This window comes from Pelodiscus sinensis, chromosome 2, assembly GCF_052426305.1.
Source record: "Pelodiscus sinensis isolate ZL-2025 chromosome 2, ASM5242630v1, whole genome shotgun sequence".
Lineage (NCBI taxonomy): Eukaryota > Metazoa > Chordata > Testudines > Trionychidae > Pelodiscus > Pelodiscus sinensis.
Window position 1 is genome coordinate 150,695,629 of NC_143053.1, and position 14,103 is coordinate 150,709,731.

The window sequence follows — 14,103 nt, forward strand, 5'->3', positions numbered from 1 at the left end:
TTACAGAGTATGTGGGGATTACAGATGGAGGTGCTATATTGTGAATCTGATAAAGCTCAGATAGCATTTGAGACCCATCTAGAGAGTCTCTGAGCTGAAATCATGTGCTCTAGACCTATCTGTAATGGAGAGGAAGAGTATCAGATTTTCTAAAAATTCTTGTCATGTCCAAATACAAGACCCATTCTCTCCTTATGTCGAGTGTACAGAGGATGGCTTCCCTATTATCTTGGTGAGATTTAAATAAAAGGTAGAAAGGTGAAATGTGCTCATGAGAAATGTGCAAGTCACTTTGAAGATGAATGTCAGAGGTGGTCAAAGCATGACTGGCAGAGAGGAGCACAGTGAAAGGTGGACAAACCATTAAGGCCATTCTCTCCCTAGCTTTCTTGCTAACATAGTAACAATCAGGAACAAGTGAAGCCAAGAACAAGAAAGCCTGGTTTGAAGAGGGGTCTAACCAAATTCTTTTAATACTAGATTGAGATGCTACATTGGCCCATTGTAGAATATGGCACAAGAGTTACCACTGCATCTCTTTCTCATTCTTGATCATGTGGGAATTGGAAGCTCATACTGTCTGCTGTGGTGTTGTGTAATCCAGGTAGGTAAATCACGGATTGTGGGAAATAAATACACCAGTTCCATAAGCTTGAGTGCTTCCATTTAAAGGATAGATGATCTGATGGTTTGTGTGATACATACATGCTTACATTGTCCATCATGATCTTTGTGTGCATATCTTAGATTAGCAGATAGAAATTAGCACATATATTCTAGATCATTCTGAGCTCAAGCAGATTGATGTGAATGCATGTCTTGGATGGAGGTCATTTGTCCTGCACTGAAATCACCAAGATGTGTGCCTAATCCAATGAGAGACATGCTGGGAGTAAGAAATAGTGATGGGGAAGGATACACAAATGGGAATCCTATCCAAGTGTTTGCTGGATCTTTCTACCAATTCAAAGACTGATTGATTTTGGTGGGCATCAACAGGAGTTCGTCTATGTTGTCTTTATTCAGTAAACTGAATTGAACCATGACTGGAGGCATTTCATGTGAAGTCTGGCAAGAGCTATCACAGATATTTCCACAGACACATGCCCCAGAAATGGAAAGCAATGTCTGACTGATATGTGAGGGCTCGATTGCATTGTCTTGGTAAAGGTGGAGAGACTGAAGAATCTGTGTGGTGGAAGGAAAGCGCTGACTCAAAGTCGAGACTGGCTCCTATGAATTCTAGTCTGTACTTGTAGTAATGTCAATTTTTGTGCACTGATTTATAGGCCCAGTTCCTTAAATAAACCCAGAGTGGCATAAGTAACTTGCTGGGCTTTGACAAAGACACACACACTGAGAAGACAATCCTCCAGGTAAGGGTAAACTATAATGCCCTGGGAGTGCAAATAGGTTGCCACCAGAGAGTGGATCTTGGAGAATACTCTGAGGGGAAATGAGAGGCCAAAAGGGAGTGCCCTATATTGGTACTGGTCCTGGTCTAGTGTGAATCTGGGGGTATCTTGTGACACAGTATATCAAAATGTGGAAGCAAGCACCTTGGAGGTCAAGGGCCATGAAACACTGGAATAATTATTGCCAAAGTGAGCATTTTCAACTTCTGAACCTTGACAAATCTGTTGAGTGCCCTGAAGTCTAGTAAGAAACCCCAACCTCCCTTTTTTGAATATCAGGAAGCAACAAAAGTCAGAGACTTTTTCTTTTAGATGTAGGGACACTGGCTGTATGGCAACTACACTGAAGAGATGGTCTCTCTCTTATCATAACAGGCTTTCATGACTAGGGTCCTGGAAGAGGGCAGGAAAGAGAATTTTGGGGGGTGGGGGCATAGGTGAAATAGATGGCATGCCCATCTCGAATAATCTCCAGTACCTATTTATCTGAGGTTATCCATTCCCAGGTGACAACCTGGGAAGCAGTGATCATGAGATGGTAGATTTCAGGATCCTGACCAAAGGAAGAAAGGAGAGTAGCAAAATGCACACCCTGGACTTCAGAAAAGCAGACTGACTCCCTCAGAGAACTGATGGGCAGGATTCCCTGGGATGCTCACATAAAGGGGAAAGGAGTCCAGGAGAGCTAGCAGTATTTTAAAGAAGTCTTACTAAAGGCACAGGAAGAAACCATCCCGACGCACAACAAGAAAAGCAAATATGGTAGACAACCAGATTGGCTTACCGGGGACATCCTTGGTGAGCTTAAACACAAAAAGGAAGCTTACAAGAAGTGGAAACTTGGAAGGATGACTAGAGAGGAGTATAAATATATTGCTCGAGAATGCAGGGGAGTTATCAGGAAGGCAAAAGCACAATTGGAATTGCAGCTAGCAAGGGATGTGAAGGATAACAGGAAAGGTTTCTACAGACATGTTAGCAATAAGAGGGTCATCAGAGAGGATATGGGGCCCTTACTGGATGAGAGAAGTAACCTAGTGACAGGTGATGTGGGAAAAACTGAAGTACTCAATGCTTTCTTTGCCTCTGTCTTCACAGACAAGGTCAGCTCCCAGGCAAATGCACTAGGCAACGCAGTATGGGAAGGAGGTGGACAGCAGTTGGTGGAGAAAGAACAAGTTAGGAACTATTTAGAAAAGCTAAACGTACACAAATCCATCGGCCCGGATTTAATGCATCCGAGGGTACTGAGGGAGTTGGCAAATGTCATTGTGGAGCCTTTGGCCATTATCTTTGAAAACTCGTGGAGATTGGGAGAGATCTCAATGATTGTATGATTGAAAAAAGGCAAATGTAGTGCCCATCTTTAAAAAAGGGAAGAAGGTCTCTCCAGTGACTACAGACTAGTCAGCCTTACCTCAGTCCCCAGAAAAATCATGGAGGGGATCCTCAAGGAATCCATTTTGAAGCACTTGGAAAAGGGGAAGTGATCAGGAATAGTCAACATGGATTCACGAAGGGAAAGTCATACCTGACCAATCTGATTAGCTTTTATGATGAGGTAACTGGCTCTATGGATATGGGAAAGTCAGTGGATGTGATATACCTTGACTTTAGCAAAGCTTTTGATACGGTTTCCCACAATATGCTTGCCAGGAAGTTAAGGGAATATGGACTGGATAAATGGACTGTAAAATGCTGGCTAGAGCATTGGGCCCAACAGGTAGCAATCAACGGCTCAATGTCAGGTTGGCGGTCGATTTCTAGCGGAGTGCCCCAGGGATTTGTTCTTGGACCAGTTTTGTTCAACATCTTTATTAATGACCTGGATGAGGGGATGAATTGCACCCACAGCAAATTTGCAGATGACACTAAGCTAGGGGGAGAGACAGATATGCTGGAGGTCAGAGAGAGGGTCCAGAGTGACCTGGACAGATTAGAGGATTGGGCCAAAAGAAATCTGATGAGGTTCAACAAGGACAAATGTAGGGTCCTGCACTTGGGATGGAAGAATCCCAAGCACTGTTACAGTCTGGGGACCAACCAGTTAAGTAGTAGTTCTGCAGAAAAGGACCTGGGGATTACAGAGGATGAGAAGCTGAATATAAGTCAACAGTGTGCCCTTGTAGCCAAGAAGGCTAATAGCATATTAGGGTGCATTAGGGAGGAGCATTGCCAGCAGATCCAGAGAAGTGATTTCCCCTTTATTCGGCTCTGGTGAGGCCACATCTGGAATATTGTGTCCAGTTCTGGACCCCCCCACTATAGAAAGGATGTGGATGCACTGGAGAAGATCCAGTGGGGGGGATTATTAGGGGGCTGGAGCACATGACATATGAAGAGAGAATGAGGGATTTGGGTTTGTTTAGTCTGCAGAAGAGAAGAGTGAGGGGGGATTTGATAGCAGCCTTCAACTTCCTGAAGGGAGGTTCCAAAGAGGATGGAGAAAGGCTGTTCACAGTAGTGACACGTGGCAGAACAAGGAGCAATGGCCTGAAGTTACAGTGGGGGAGGTCTAGACTGGATATTAGGAAAAACTATTTCACTAGGAGGGTGGTGAAGCACTGGAATGGGTTACCTAGGGAGGTGGTGGAATCTCCATCCCCAGAGGTTTTTAAGTCCCAGCTTGACAAAGCCCTGACTGGGTTGATTTAGCTGAGATTGGTTCTGCCTTGGGCAGGAGGCTGGACTTGATGACCTCTTGAGGTCTCTTCTAGCCGTAGGATTCTATGATATTGTGCTCTGTGAAGCTGTGGGCTGATGACCAGGCTGCTTTACAGATGTTTGAGATGGGCACATTGATCAAGAAGGCTACTGATAGAGCTTTTTCGAGTTCCCAGTGGGGATTGCAGTAGCAAAGGTAAACTCATCTAGAAATCTTCTTCTTGAATATGGCTGGCACACCATTTGATCTAGGGACAATTTAAGTCCACACCCTAATTTTGAACCTAAAATACCTTCCATACTCCACATTACTCCACAAATCCACGTCCCATCTTTCTTCTCTAAACCTCATGAGAACCAATGAGGCAGTGTATGTCAGACATTAGCTTTCTATCCTGGAAGGACTACATGTTTAGTAATTCACCCAACATTTGTTGTGGAAAAGGTGTAAACTGTGTCAGCCATATTCAAGAAGAAGATTTCTAGATGAGTTTACCTTTGCTACTGCAATCCCCACTGGGAACTCGAATATGCTCTATCAGTAGCCTTCTTGATCAATGTGCCCATCGCAAACATCTGTAAAGCTGGCCCCCTCATTTGTTAAGCCTTTGAATACTTTATTTGTATTGCATTTGTAGCCCATTTCATAGCTTTCATGCACAATCTGCATCCATGATTTAGCTCTGTTATATAAGAGGATAAATTTGCATGCTAGGATTTGTAAATTTGTATTTACTCATACTATTTATAAGCAAAACAAAAAATTCATTTCCTCTAAGATTATAGAACCCTTTGAATGTTAATAACTGAAATGTAAACATTAAGAAATTGAACTGTGCAACAACAGTAAGTGGACCAGTATTAAGTAGTGTCACAGGAGATAACAGCCTTGGAATGTTAACTCTAGTCCTTTAGTTCAAAAGATTGCTTTTCTCGCTTTTGCTCTCACAAACTGAAGCACCAACAGATCCAAAGACAAGCCAATGGTATTTTCTAGTGATAAAATAGAAAGCAATGTCAATCTCTTGTCAGTCAAAGTTGATAAATATGTTGTAATGAGCCTGAGCTTTGAAAAGCTTCAGTCACCTCACTGCTCAAGGCTGTGACTAGCAGCATGAGCAAACTCCTCAAAGCTAATTCACAGATTAGGAAAAGCATCCTTCAGCTCTCCACTCCAAGTTTTCCATTTGTTCATGATGCAGAGTGCTTTCCATGTTGCAAAATGTGACAGATGTTGAATTGCAACATAAAAGTCTTCATTCTTGACATCTGAACATTGTCCATGGATCAGTATCCCATGAAGGTTGATACAATTTTTCAGGAGTGTTTTTCTCTTTGCCTCCAGCTTACTTCCCCCCCCCCCCCCCCCCCCAAGTCTTGTCTTGATGCTTCATTTGTAAATTATTTATTTGATGGACACTCATGCTGTGTCAACAAATGAGCAAAACAACTCTCTTGAATTTTTCTTCTGAGCTTCGGATTGCCTTATCTTTACCCCCATAAGCAAACTGTCTCTTTTCCTGATGAATGCAAGTTTCTTTGAAGGCAAGCTAAACTCCTGAGTTGGTAGTGCCACTGCAGTTATACAGGCAGTCCCCGACTTACGCGGATCCGACTTATGTCGGATCCGCACTTACTAACGGGGCTCTCTCGCCCCGGAGGTCGAGGTGGCGGATTGCTGCCTGTGAGCACCGGGGTGAGAAAGCCCCGTTCGTAAGCTGCTCCCGGTGCCCCTGGTCTGATGGAGACTGTCTCCAGCAGACCAGGGGCACCGGGACTGAAGCCGCAGCAGCGGCGGGGGGTTCCCGCGCTTCTGAGGCTTTGCCAGAACAAAGCCTCAGAAGCGCGGGAACCCGCTGCTGCTGCTGCGGCTTCAGTCCCGGTGCCTGTGGTCTGCTGGGGACCGTCCCCAGCAGACCACAGGCACCGGGAGCGAAGCCGCAGCAGCGGCGGGGTCCCTCGCCTCTGAGACTTTGCCAGAGCAAAGCCTCAGAGGCGCGGCACCCCGCTGCTGCTGCGGCTCTGCTCCCTGTGTCCCTGGTCTGCTGGGGGGGGGCGCAGCTAGTGTGCCCCCCCCCCAGCAGACCAGGCTTTTGTTGTGGACCCTGGGGCAGAGTAGCTGGGGCGCTGCCGATTGGTCCTGCAGCGCCGCTCTGGGCACTACTGGACCAACCCGGCAGCACCCCAGCTGCTCTGCCCCAGGTCCTGATTCAGCCGCTGCTGGTCAGTTTCAGCAGTGGCTGAATCAGGACACCTGGGGCAGAGCAGCTGGGGTGCTGCTGGGTTGGTCCAGTAGCGCCGAGGAGCGGTGCTACTGGAGCAACCCAGCAGCACCCCAGCTACTCTGCCCCAGGAGTCCCCAAGTCATGCGCTGCTGAAACTGACCAGCGCTGACTACAGGAAGCCCGAGGCAGAGTTGCTCTGCCCCAGGCTTCCTGGAATCAGCCGCTGATCAGTTTCAGCAGCAGCTGACTTGGGGTTCTTAAGTTGAATCTGTATGTAAGTCAGAACTGGCAGTCAGTTTCAGCAGCGGCTGAATCTGGACGCCAGTTCCGACTTACATACAGATTCAACTTAAGAACAAACCTACAGTCCCTATCTTGTACGTAACCCGGGGACTGCCTGTAGTTGGAATGGTTTTTGGTATGGATGTAACTCTGCTTTTCTCCAAGGGACCAGTAGATGGCACCATACACTGCAGGGATGCCTAGCTGCCCAATGGCAGAAGTTTAAGTGACTTTGTTGGAGTAGGTACCATGAAGGAGGTGGTAAGCTCACTACCGCTCCTCTCAGAAGTTGGCCACGTAGGGTCTTTGGTTTTCAATGTACCAGTTGTACAAGCGGATCCTGCCAACTTGGACATGTACAACTCTGCGTTGGTCATTACTGAGACTATCGAATGAGTTCCCTGACAAGTCAGGTTGTTGCCCACTTTTTTCACTTTTTTAGAGCAGCGACAGCAGAGGACTTGGGGAAGTGATGGAGCAGAGCAGCTGGGTGCTGCCGGGTTGGTCCCGCAGCACCTCCCCTCATCCCTCTGCCCGGCAATAACTACTGCAGTCTGGGCTGTGGGGAGCCCGCTCCCCTCCCAGAAACTCTCAGCGGCGGCACGGGGCTGAGCGCAGCCGGAATGGGGAAAGTTCGGGGACTTGGATCTCGCAGCAGCACGGGGCTTCTCCTGCCTTCCTGCAAAATGGTGGAGGGTTCGCCCCTCGTCGCACTGTTTCCCTCCCACCTCCCCGGCCAGACGTAGTGCGGGTCCCGGCAGACCCGTCACAGGGGTATAATTCCCTTCCCTTCTCCCCTTCCCTTTCCCAGCTGCAAGCGCCCATGGGGCTCACAGCAGCTTCAATTGTCCAACTGGCCGGAGCACGGGATACCGGACAATTGGAGTTTTACTGTACTATGTCCAATTCTGGTCACCCCGTCTCAATAGAGATAGAGTGGAACTAAAAAACATTCAGAGAAGGGCAACAAGGTTATTTAACAGCTTCCTCAAGAGGGGAGACTAAAAAGACTAGTGCTGTTCAGCACAGAAAAGAACTAAAGGGGGAATATGATAGAGGTCTATAAATCATGAATACTATGGAAAAATGAATAGAAACATATTATTTACCCTTCCTCACTACACACAAACCAGAGGCCACCTGATGAAATTAACAGGCAACTGGTTTAATACAAACAAGGGGACGTGCTTGTTTACACCACACTCAACTAATATGTGGAACTCTGTCACGGACATTGTTATGGCCAAAAGTATAATAGGGGTCAAAAAAATAACTAAATAGTTCCTGGAAATATCTACCTTAAAGCATCTGAACTTCTGGATACTCCTTGAAATCCTTCTGAATCTTGAACTTTTTGAAGTTTACACATCACTGACAAAAACATTTATGGTTGCAATCCCATCAATACAATTCAGGTAGATTCTAGAGATCAATTTAAATAAACAACCACTTCTCCTAAAAATAAAACCTCATACATAGTAAAAACAATAGATGCAGACCATTTTACCATTTTATTTCAATATTAAATTTCCATAAAAGTATCCCAGACTGCTCCTAAAAAGAGGATAAGAAGGGACAGAAAGAGATAGGAAAACAAGAAGATATTACAGTACCCCATACACCTGAAAGATAAAAGTATTAAAAATAGCCAAAATGAATATGGTACATGGTACATTTTCTTAAACATTGTTCACTTGGAATAATGGCATGATCTATATTTACACAGATACGTTCAGTTTAGAGTTTGATGCAAGTTATACATATTAGTATATGTTAACTTTTCTGTACACTTGTATATTTGCCACACTGACCACAGGGAAGTGACTACAAATTAAAATGTCATTGATAGAATTAAGAAATGTTTACATGCTTTACAAAGCTTTTAACATTCCAAAGGGTAGGTGAATTTTAATAAAAGGATGAGTTAAAATATTTTGATTTTAAGACCAAATTACAATCATCCAATAGAGTACAATAGTAGATTGTCACCCACAGAACGACACATCATTCTTCTTAATTCCTACAAGTCAGCTTCCCTAGAATATTGTTTTTGGGGAATGTCTACATTACTATCAGAAATGTGACTGCACTTTGTACTTTAATCTAGCTAGTTTGCTAAAGACAGCAGGGAAAACATGGCAGCAGAGTCCTTGCACAGGCTGTGCAAGTTGGCCTGGGAACTCTAGAAATGGACTTGGATTTCTGACACTGAAGCCCATATTGCCACAGATTCACTCCTATTTTTAGTGCTTTATTTAGATTAAAGCTAGCGCATATGTGTTTACACAAGATACAAATCCAACCTCTAAATGCAGTATAGACATCTTCTAAAATCAAAATATTGTTTAGATAATACGGTGTGCTGCATCGATGGCAAAAACGTGAAAGTATCAATACACAGGGCTTGTAGTGTTTGAGATAAAGTTATAATTTATCAGTGGCTTAGGAAGGTTCTGAACTATCCTTACTCTGCTGAACGCCAACCCATACTCAGGTCAGATTGTAGCTCTTTATATGGAAGCTCTGAAATGCCCTCACAATGAGTAACGCATTAAGGGAGGCCCTCTTGAGACTACACTGAAAAAATGCAGATAAGAACTAGGAAAGACACTCATTCTCTTTTAAAGTGAGTCTACACTTATAGCGAAGCATAGAGCACAGACTCTACACACCGAGAAGGCAGTTATAAATAGCAGTGTAAATGATAAGGCACCATGTAAGAGAGTAGAGTATAACAATCAAGTGTCCTCCACACCTGAATCCCCCAGGGCATATATCTCACACTGCTCTTTACATGCCCAAACTGTGCAGGTCTACACTGCTCTTTTTAACAGTGTATTGTTATGTTGCTTCCCAGGAGCCTCCTCTTGTTAAGAGCCTTTTCTCACCCCAGTGCACTGATTTGGCAACAGATGCCTGCAATCCTAGATATACATTATTAAACAAATATTAATTATTAAACCTCACAAAATTACTGGTCTTAAAATTTATGCAATATATATGAAACTGTATGACTATTTTTGCTCATTGAAAATAACCCTTCTGCTAATGCTTTCCATGTGCTTTAGACTTTAGACTAGCAATATAAATAATTATATTCCTAATGAGCACTTTAAGCTACTTACCGAGAGTTACAATGAACAAAATGTTAGGCTTTTCTGAATTAAATGAAAGAATGAATAAATAACTGTGCTGCTATATTATTCATTTATTTCTGTAATTAATATTTATGCCTGTATAACTTACGTTCACATAATTTGCATTAATGTAATCTTCATTTCCTTGCAATATTATCCGTGTGGCATCATCTGTTAAAAAAAAAGAATTAAATAAATAATTGGATGGCATGTTTTATCATCATCATCATTTCCTTTCATTAGGTCAAATAACCAAGGAATCACAGGCATTTTGATTACAGGCATGTGAAAAAAAGCACAGAAGTGTTTTAGAATATAACATAGATGCACAATCATACAACTCTGATTTTATAATAAATTCAGTAATGGCAAAGTTCATAGTGGTTATATAACATGTAACACATTATACAGAGGATAAAAGAAAATAAACTTTCTATTTAATACTCACAAGGCAGAACATCTTTGTATCGATTTTTGTCCATATTTTGAGCTGTTTTTGCACACGTAACAGCCAGCCCAGGTTTCTTTCTATAAAGTTGCTATAAAACAGATATGAAAGAGGAAACATTTGAAGAATCTGCTTAGCTAAAAAACCACTATATGCACTACACATATCCACATGTAAATGCATATTCTTCTAAAGGAAACTCATGTAAAGTAACTATGCAATGGATTTAAAAAGCCATCTCTTCTTCATTGCCTAAAAAGTTGAAGTGAGGGGCATATATAAATTCCAAAAATACAAGAACAGAAACTCTATTATTATTGCTAGTCCATCTTCTGTACATGAATGCCTGAAAAAACCTAATGAAATGTAGGCTATGCAGCACTTTAAAGACTAACAAGATGGTTTATTAGATGATGAGCTTTCGTGGGCCAGATCCACTTCCTCAGATCAAATTGTGGAAGAAAATTGGCATGACCATATATACTAAAGGGATTCAATAAAAAAAAAGTGAACACACATAAAAAAGACAGATCAAATTTCAGAACAGAGGGGGGGTGGGGGGGAGGTCAACGTCTGTGAGATAATGATATTAGAGGTGATAATTGGGGAAGCTACTAACATGGCTACATCTCTATTACTAATGAAATGTGTTTGAGTCATTGACTGTTCCCAGCAAGGTCTACTTAAGACAAATATTGCAGAATTTTGGGCTAGCAAGAGAGGAAAGAAGATGGCAATAAAAATCAGAACAGAAGAAATTGCTGAAATCTGGCACTTTCCAGAATGAATGGCAATACAAATTCATGAACACTGACTTACTAATCCAAAACTGCTATTTTCCATGGACTTTAGGGTATTCAAAGTCTACTGCCATTTTAGCTACGTAGCTCAATAGTGGCCTTTCAAAAGCTTACTAGAGGATATTAGTAACATTCCGTTCACGTTAGACTTACATGCAAATGGCATACCACAGGCCTGAGCAAAATACGGCCCGCCAAGCCACCAGGTCTGGCCCACAGACACTGTGGGGAGCCCCAGGCAGACTCCATGTTTGCCTCACCCTACCCACATACTGCTCCAACGTGGCTGTGTGGAGGCTTCACTTTAAAAATAGAGTCCGGAGGGGTGAGGGAAGGCTTTAGGAGCTGCTCCAGCTCCCATTGGCCAGAAACTGTCTAATGGGAGCTGCCTGTTTCAATAACAGCCAGCCATGAAGCACAAGGGGCTCATAGTTATTCACAGAGCACACGGCTGCAGCCTGTGTGGGGACGGGGCAGGCAGGGAGGCTGATACAGGAATGGGCTTCTCGCTAATAAGTCTCCTGGCCAGAGCCTGCCTCTGGCACCCTAGCCCCTCCCTTCCCCAACCCTCTGCCCCCACTCCACATACCCAAATCCTCCTCTCCCTCTCCTGCACCCATACCCATGGGAGGGTCATTGTACTTAAATTTAAAAAGTGATCTTGTGGTTAAAAAGGTTGGACTGTGCTAGATATATTCAGTGTGAACAGCATAGATGGGAGGAGGGGGAAAGGAGAGGGAAGAGTCACATGGGAAGAGACATTATTGGTAGATGTTTTCAAATATTTGCGGCAATTAACATTTAGGTTCAGCTTTTGGTTTGATAAAATTTGTGCTTTTAGTGCCAGACAAAGGTATTATCAATGTCAAGGCCTTAACTGTGGCATTTCAGAGTCCCTGCTGGCTTAAACTATACTGGCTGTGTCTAGACTGGCAAGTTTTTCCGCAAAAGCATCCGCTTTTGCAGAAAAACTTGCCAGCTGTCTACACTGGCCACTTAAATTTCTGCAAGAACACTGACGATCTCATGGAAGAAATCAGTGCTTCTTGCGCAAATACTATGCCGCTCCCGTTTGGGCAAAAGTCCTTTTGTGCAAAAGCTTTTGTGCAAAAGGGCCAGTGTAGACACCTCAGATTTGTTTTGCTCAAAAAAGCCCCGACAGCAAAAAAATGTTGCGCAAAAGCACATCTGGATTGGCACGGACGCTTTTCCGCAAAAAGTGCTTTTGCGGAAAAGCGTCCGTGCCAATCCAGATGCTCTTTTCCGCAAATGCTTTTAACGGAAAACTTTTCTGTTAAAAGCATTTTCAGATAATCATGCCAGTCTAGACGTAGCCTACTATGTTTAAGTCCACTCACAAGACAGAATTTCTAAGCATAGCAGGTAGAAGTATAGCTACACAGGTCAGTGAAAGACTCTGGTGGGAGGCAGCTGAGGAAGAGTTTGGCAGTGGGGAATTTTGAAGACTTTCCCCTCTGCTGGAGTCCTTCCTTATCTGCAGCAGGGAAAAGATCTAATGGTGGGGAGCTGCCAGAATCTTTCCCTGTGGTGGGGAAAGTTTTCCACAGCTGGGAGGCAGTGGGTCACACAGCACAAATAGCACTGGAGATGGGATGGCACAGCTTGGGTGAAGAGAGCCACAAACAGTAAAATGCACTTCGTTAACCCATCTATACCTTTTAGGCCTATCTGAACTCTGGCAACCTAAGCTGTGCTTCATTATCTACACTGTTCTTTATATTCAGGCAAGTGAGGCAACCTGAATTTATGCTTTAAACACTGTTGAAAGAAGAGTGTAGTATTAACATAGAGGTTAGCAAACTTCCTTTAAGGCTCTCTTATTAGCTTGGATATACGAATTGACAAACAGACTGCAAAAAGTATTAAGAACTGGAAAAAAGGGTAAAGATGAACAATGTTGACTAAGTTAGGCAAGGATCTAGAGAGATAAAAGAAGGAAAAAGTGCTAGGTCTACTCTATTTAACATGGTCATCAGTGATCACAAAAAAGGAAGTCAATTTATTAATGAGATTACTGCATTGAATAAGGTTGGAAACTCCAAAAGGGATAAAGAAATACTATGAACAGATCTAAAATGATGAAGGGACGGCAAGAAACTTGAAATCCTTTGAGAAAACTACAAACATTGCATATAAAATCTCTTGAACTGCAAGGTAATTTGTACCTAAATGTTGTGATCTCCAGGTTTCTTCATCACTTTGGTGATGCTGACTGATAGTCTGGGAGGAATTTAATTTATTTTTAAAAACTGAGGTATTTATTGATTTCACTATGAATATAAACAATACAATCGGCATGGCAGCCCCTATTTTACTCATTGCTTATATTAAATTGAGCTTCTTTTATGCTATTCCCATAGTTCAAGTTTTCATTGTGTTGCATATTTTTATATCAGCAAAGGAACTAAATCAAAAAAATTGTCACGTGTTGAGCATGAGGTTTTGGCACCTGGGTATGGGAAGGAAAGCAATTTGAGGTTGTGAGATAAGCACACTGGCTGAATGATTCGGTTAACAATCAATAATAAAATAGTTAAATTTTATAGATAAATGTACACCTTTAGGTTTCACAATTATCAACATATTCAGATGCATGGGGCATTTCTTGGTATTATTGTTTAAGACCCTCTGCAGACTCAGAAAATCATTGCAGCATTAGTTACAATCTGTTCACATTTGTAAAGCTAATTTCATAACCAGAAGGAATAAAAATAGCTTTTAAAAATGCAATCTTAGATCCCAGAGCATAATTCAGGAATAGGACCCAAACCATTAGGTATTTTATGCAATAGGTCAAACCCCACACTTTAGCAGAAATTAGTCACCACAAAATCTTTTTGCTATGGATAGGAACAAAAGGAGTTAAGAAACAAAATTTCAGCAGTTGGGGTGTGGGGGAGGGGAAGGAACATACCTCTGCTCTTTAAACTTCAGGATGCAGAGTGGGCTAGTCTGTATCTGGGGATTAATGGGTCTCATGAATTGGAGGGAAAAAGAGGCCCTTATAAATCACTATAGAGGATAGTTTAAGGCCCTGAGAACAAGAGTAACTCAGAGACCGAGGTTAGGCCACTGAATAACCTTGCCACAAGAAAAGCACTGAAGAACAAC

At 42.9% G+C, this 14,103-nt stretch overlaps 1 protein-coding gene across 4 annotated transcripts in view; it reads right to left on the bottom strand.

Moving 5' to 3' along the window:
- PTPN3 (protein tyrosine phosphatase non-receptor type 3) overlaps window positions 1–14,103 on the bottom strand; it is a 316,623-nt gene that overhangs the window by 35,446 nt on the left and 267,074 nt on the right. For all 4 annotated transcript variants that reach the window (XM_006135940.5, XM_075921606.2, XM_075921609.2 and 1 more), the window contains 2 exons: window positions 10,172–10,262; window positions 9,833–9,894 (listed from right to left, as the gene is read on the bottom strand). In XM_006135940.5, coding sequence (XP_006136002.2) covers window positions 9,833–9,894; window positions 10,172–10,262 — 153 coding nt within the window. The remainder of the gene's footprint in view (window positions 1–9,832; window positions 9,895–10,171; window positions 10,263–14,103) is intronic.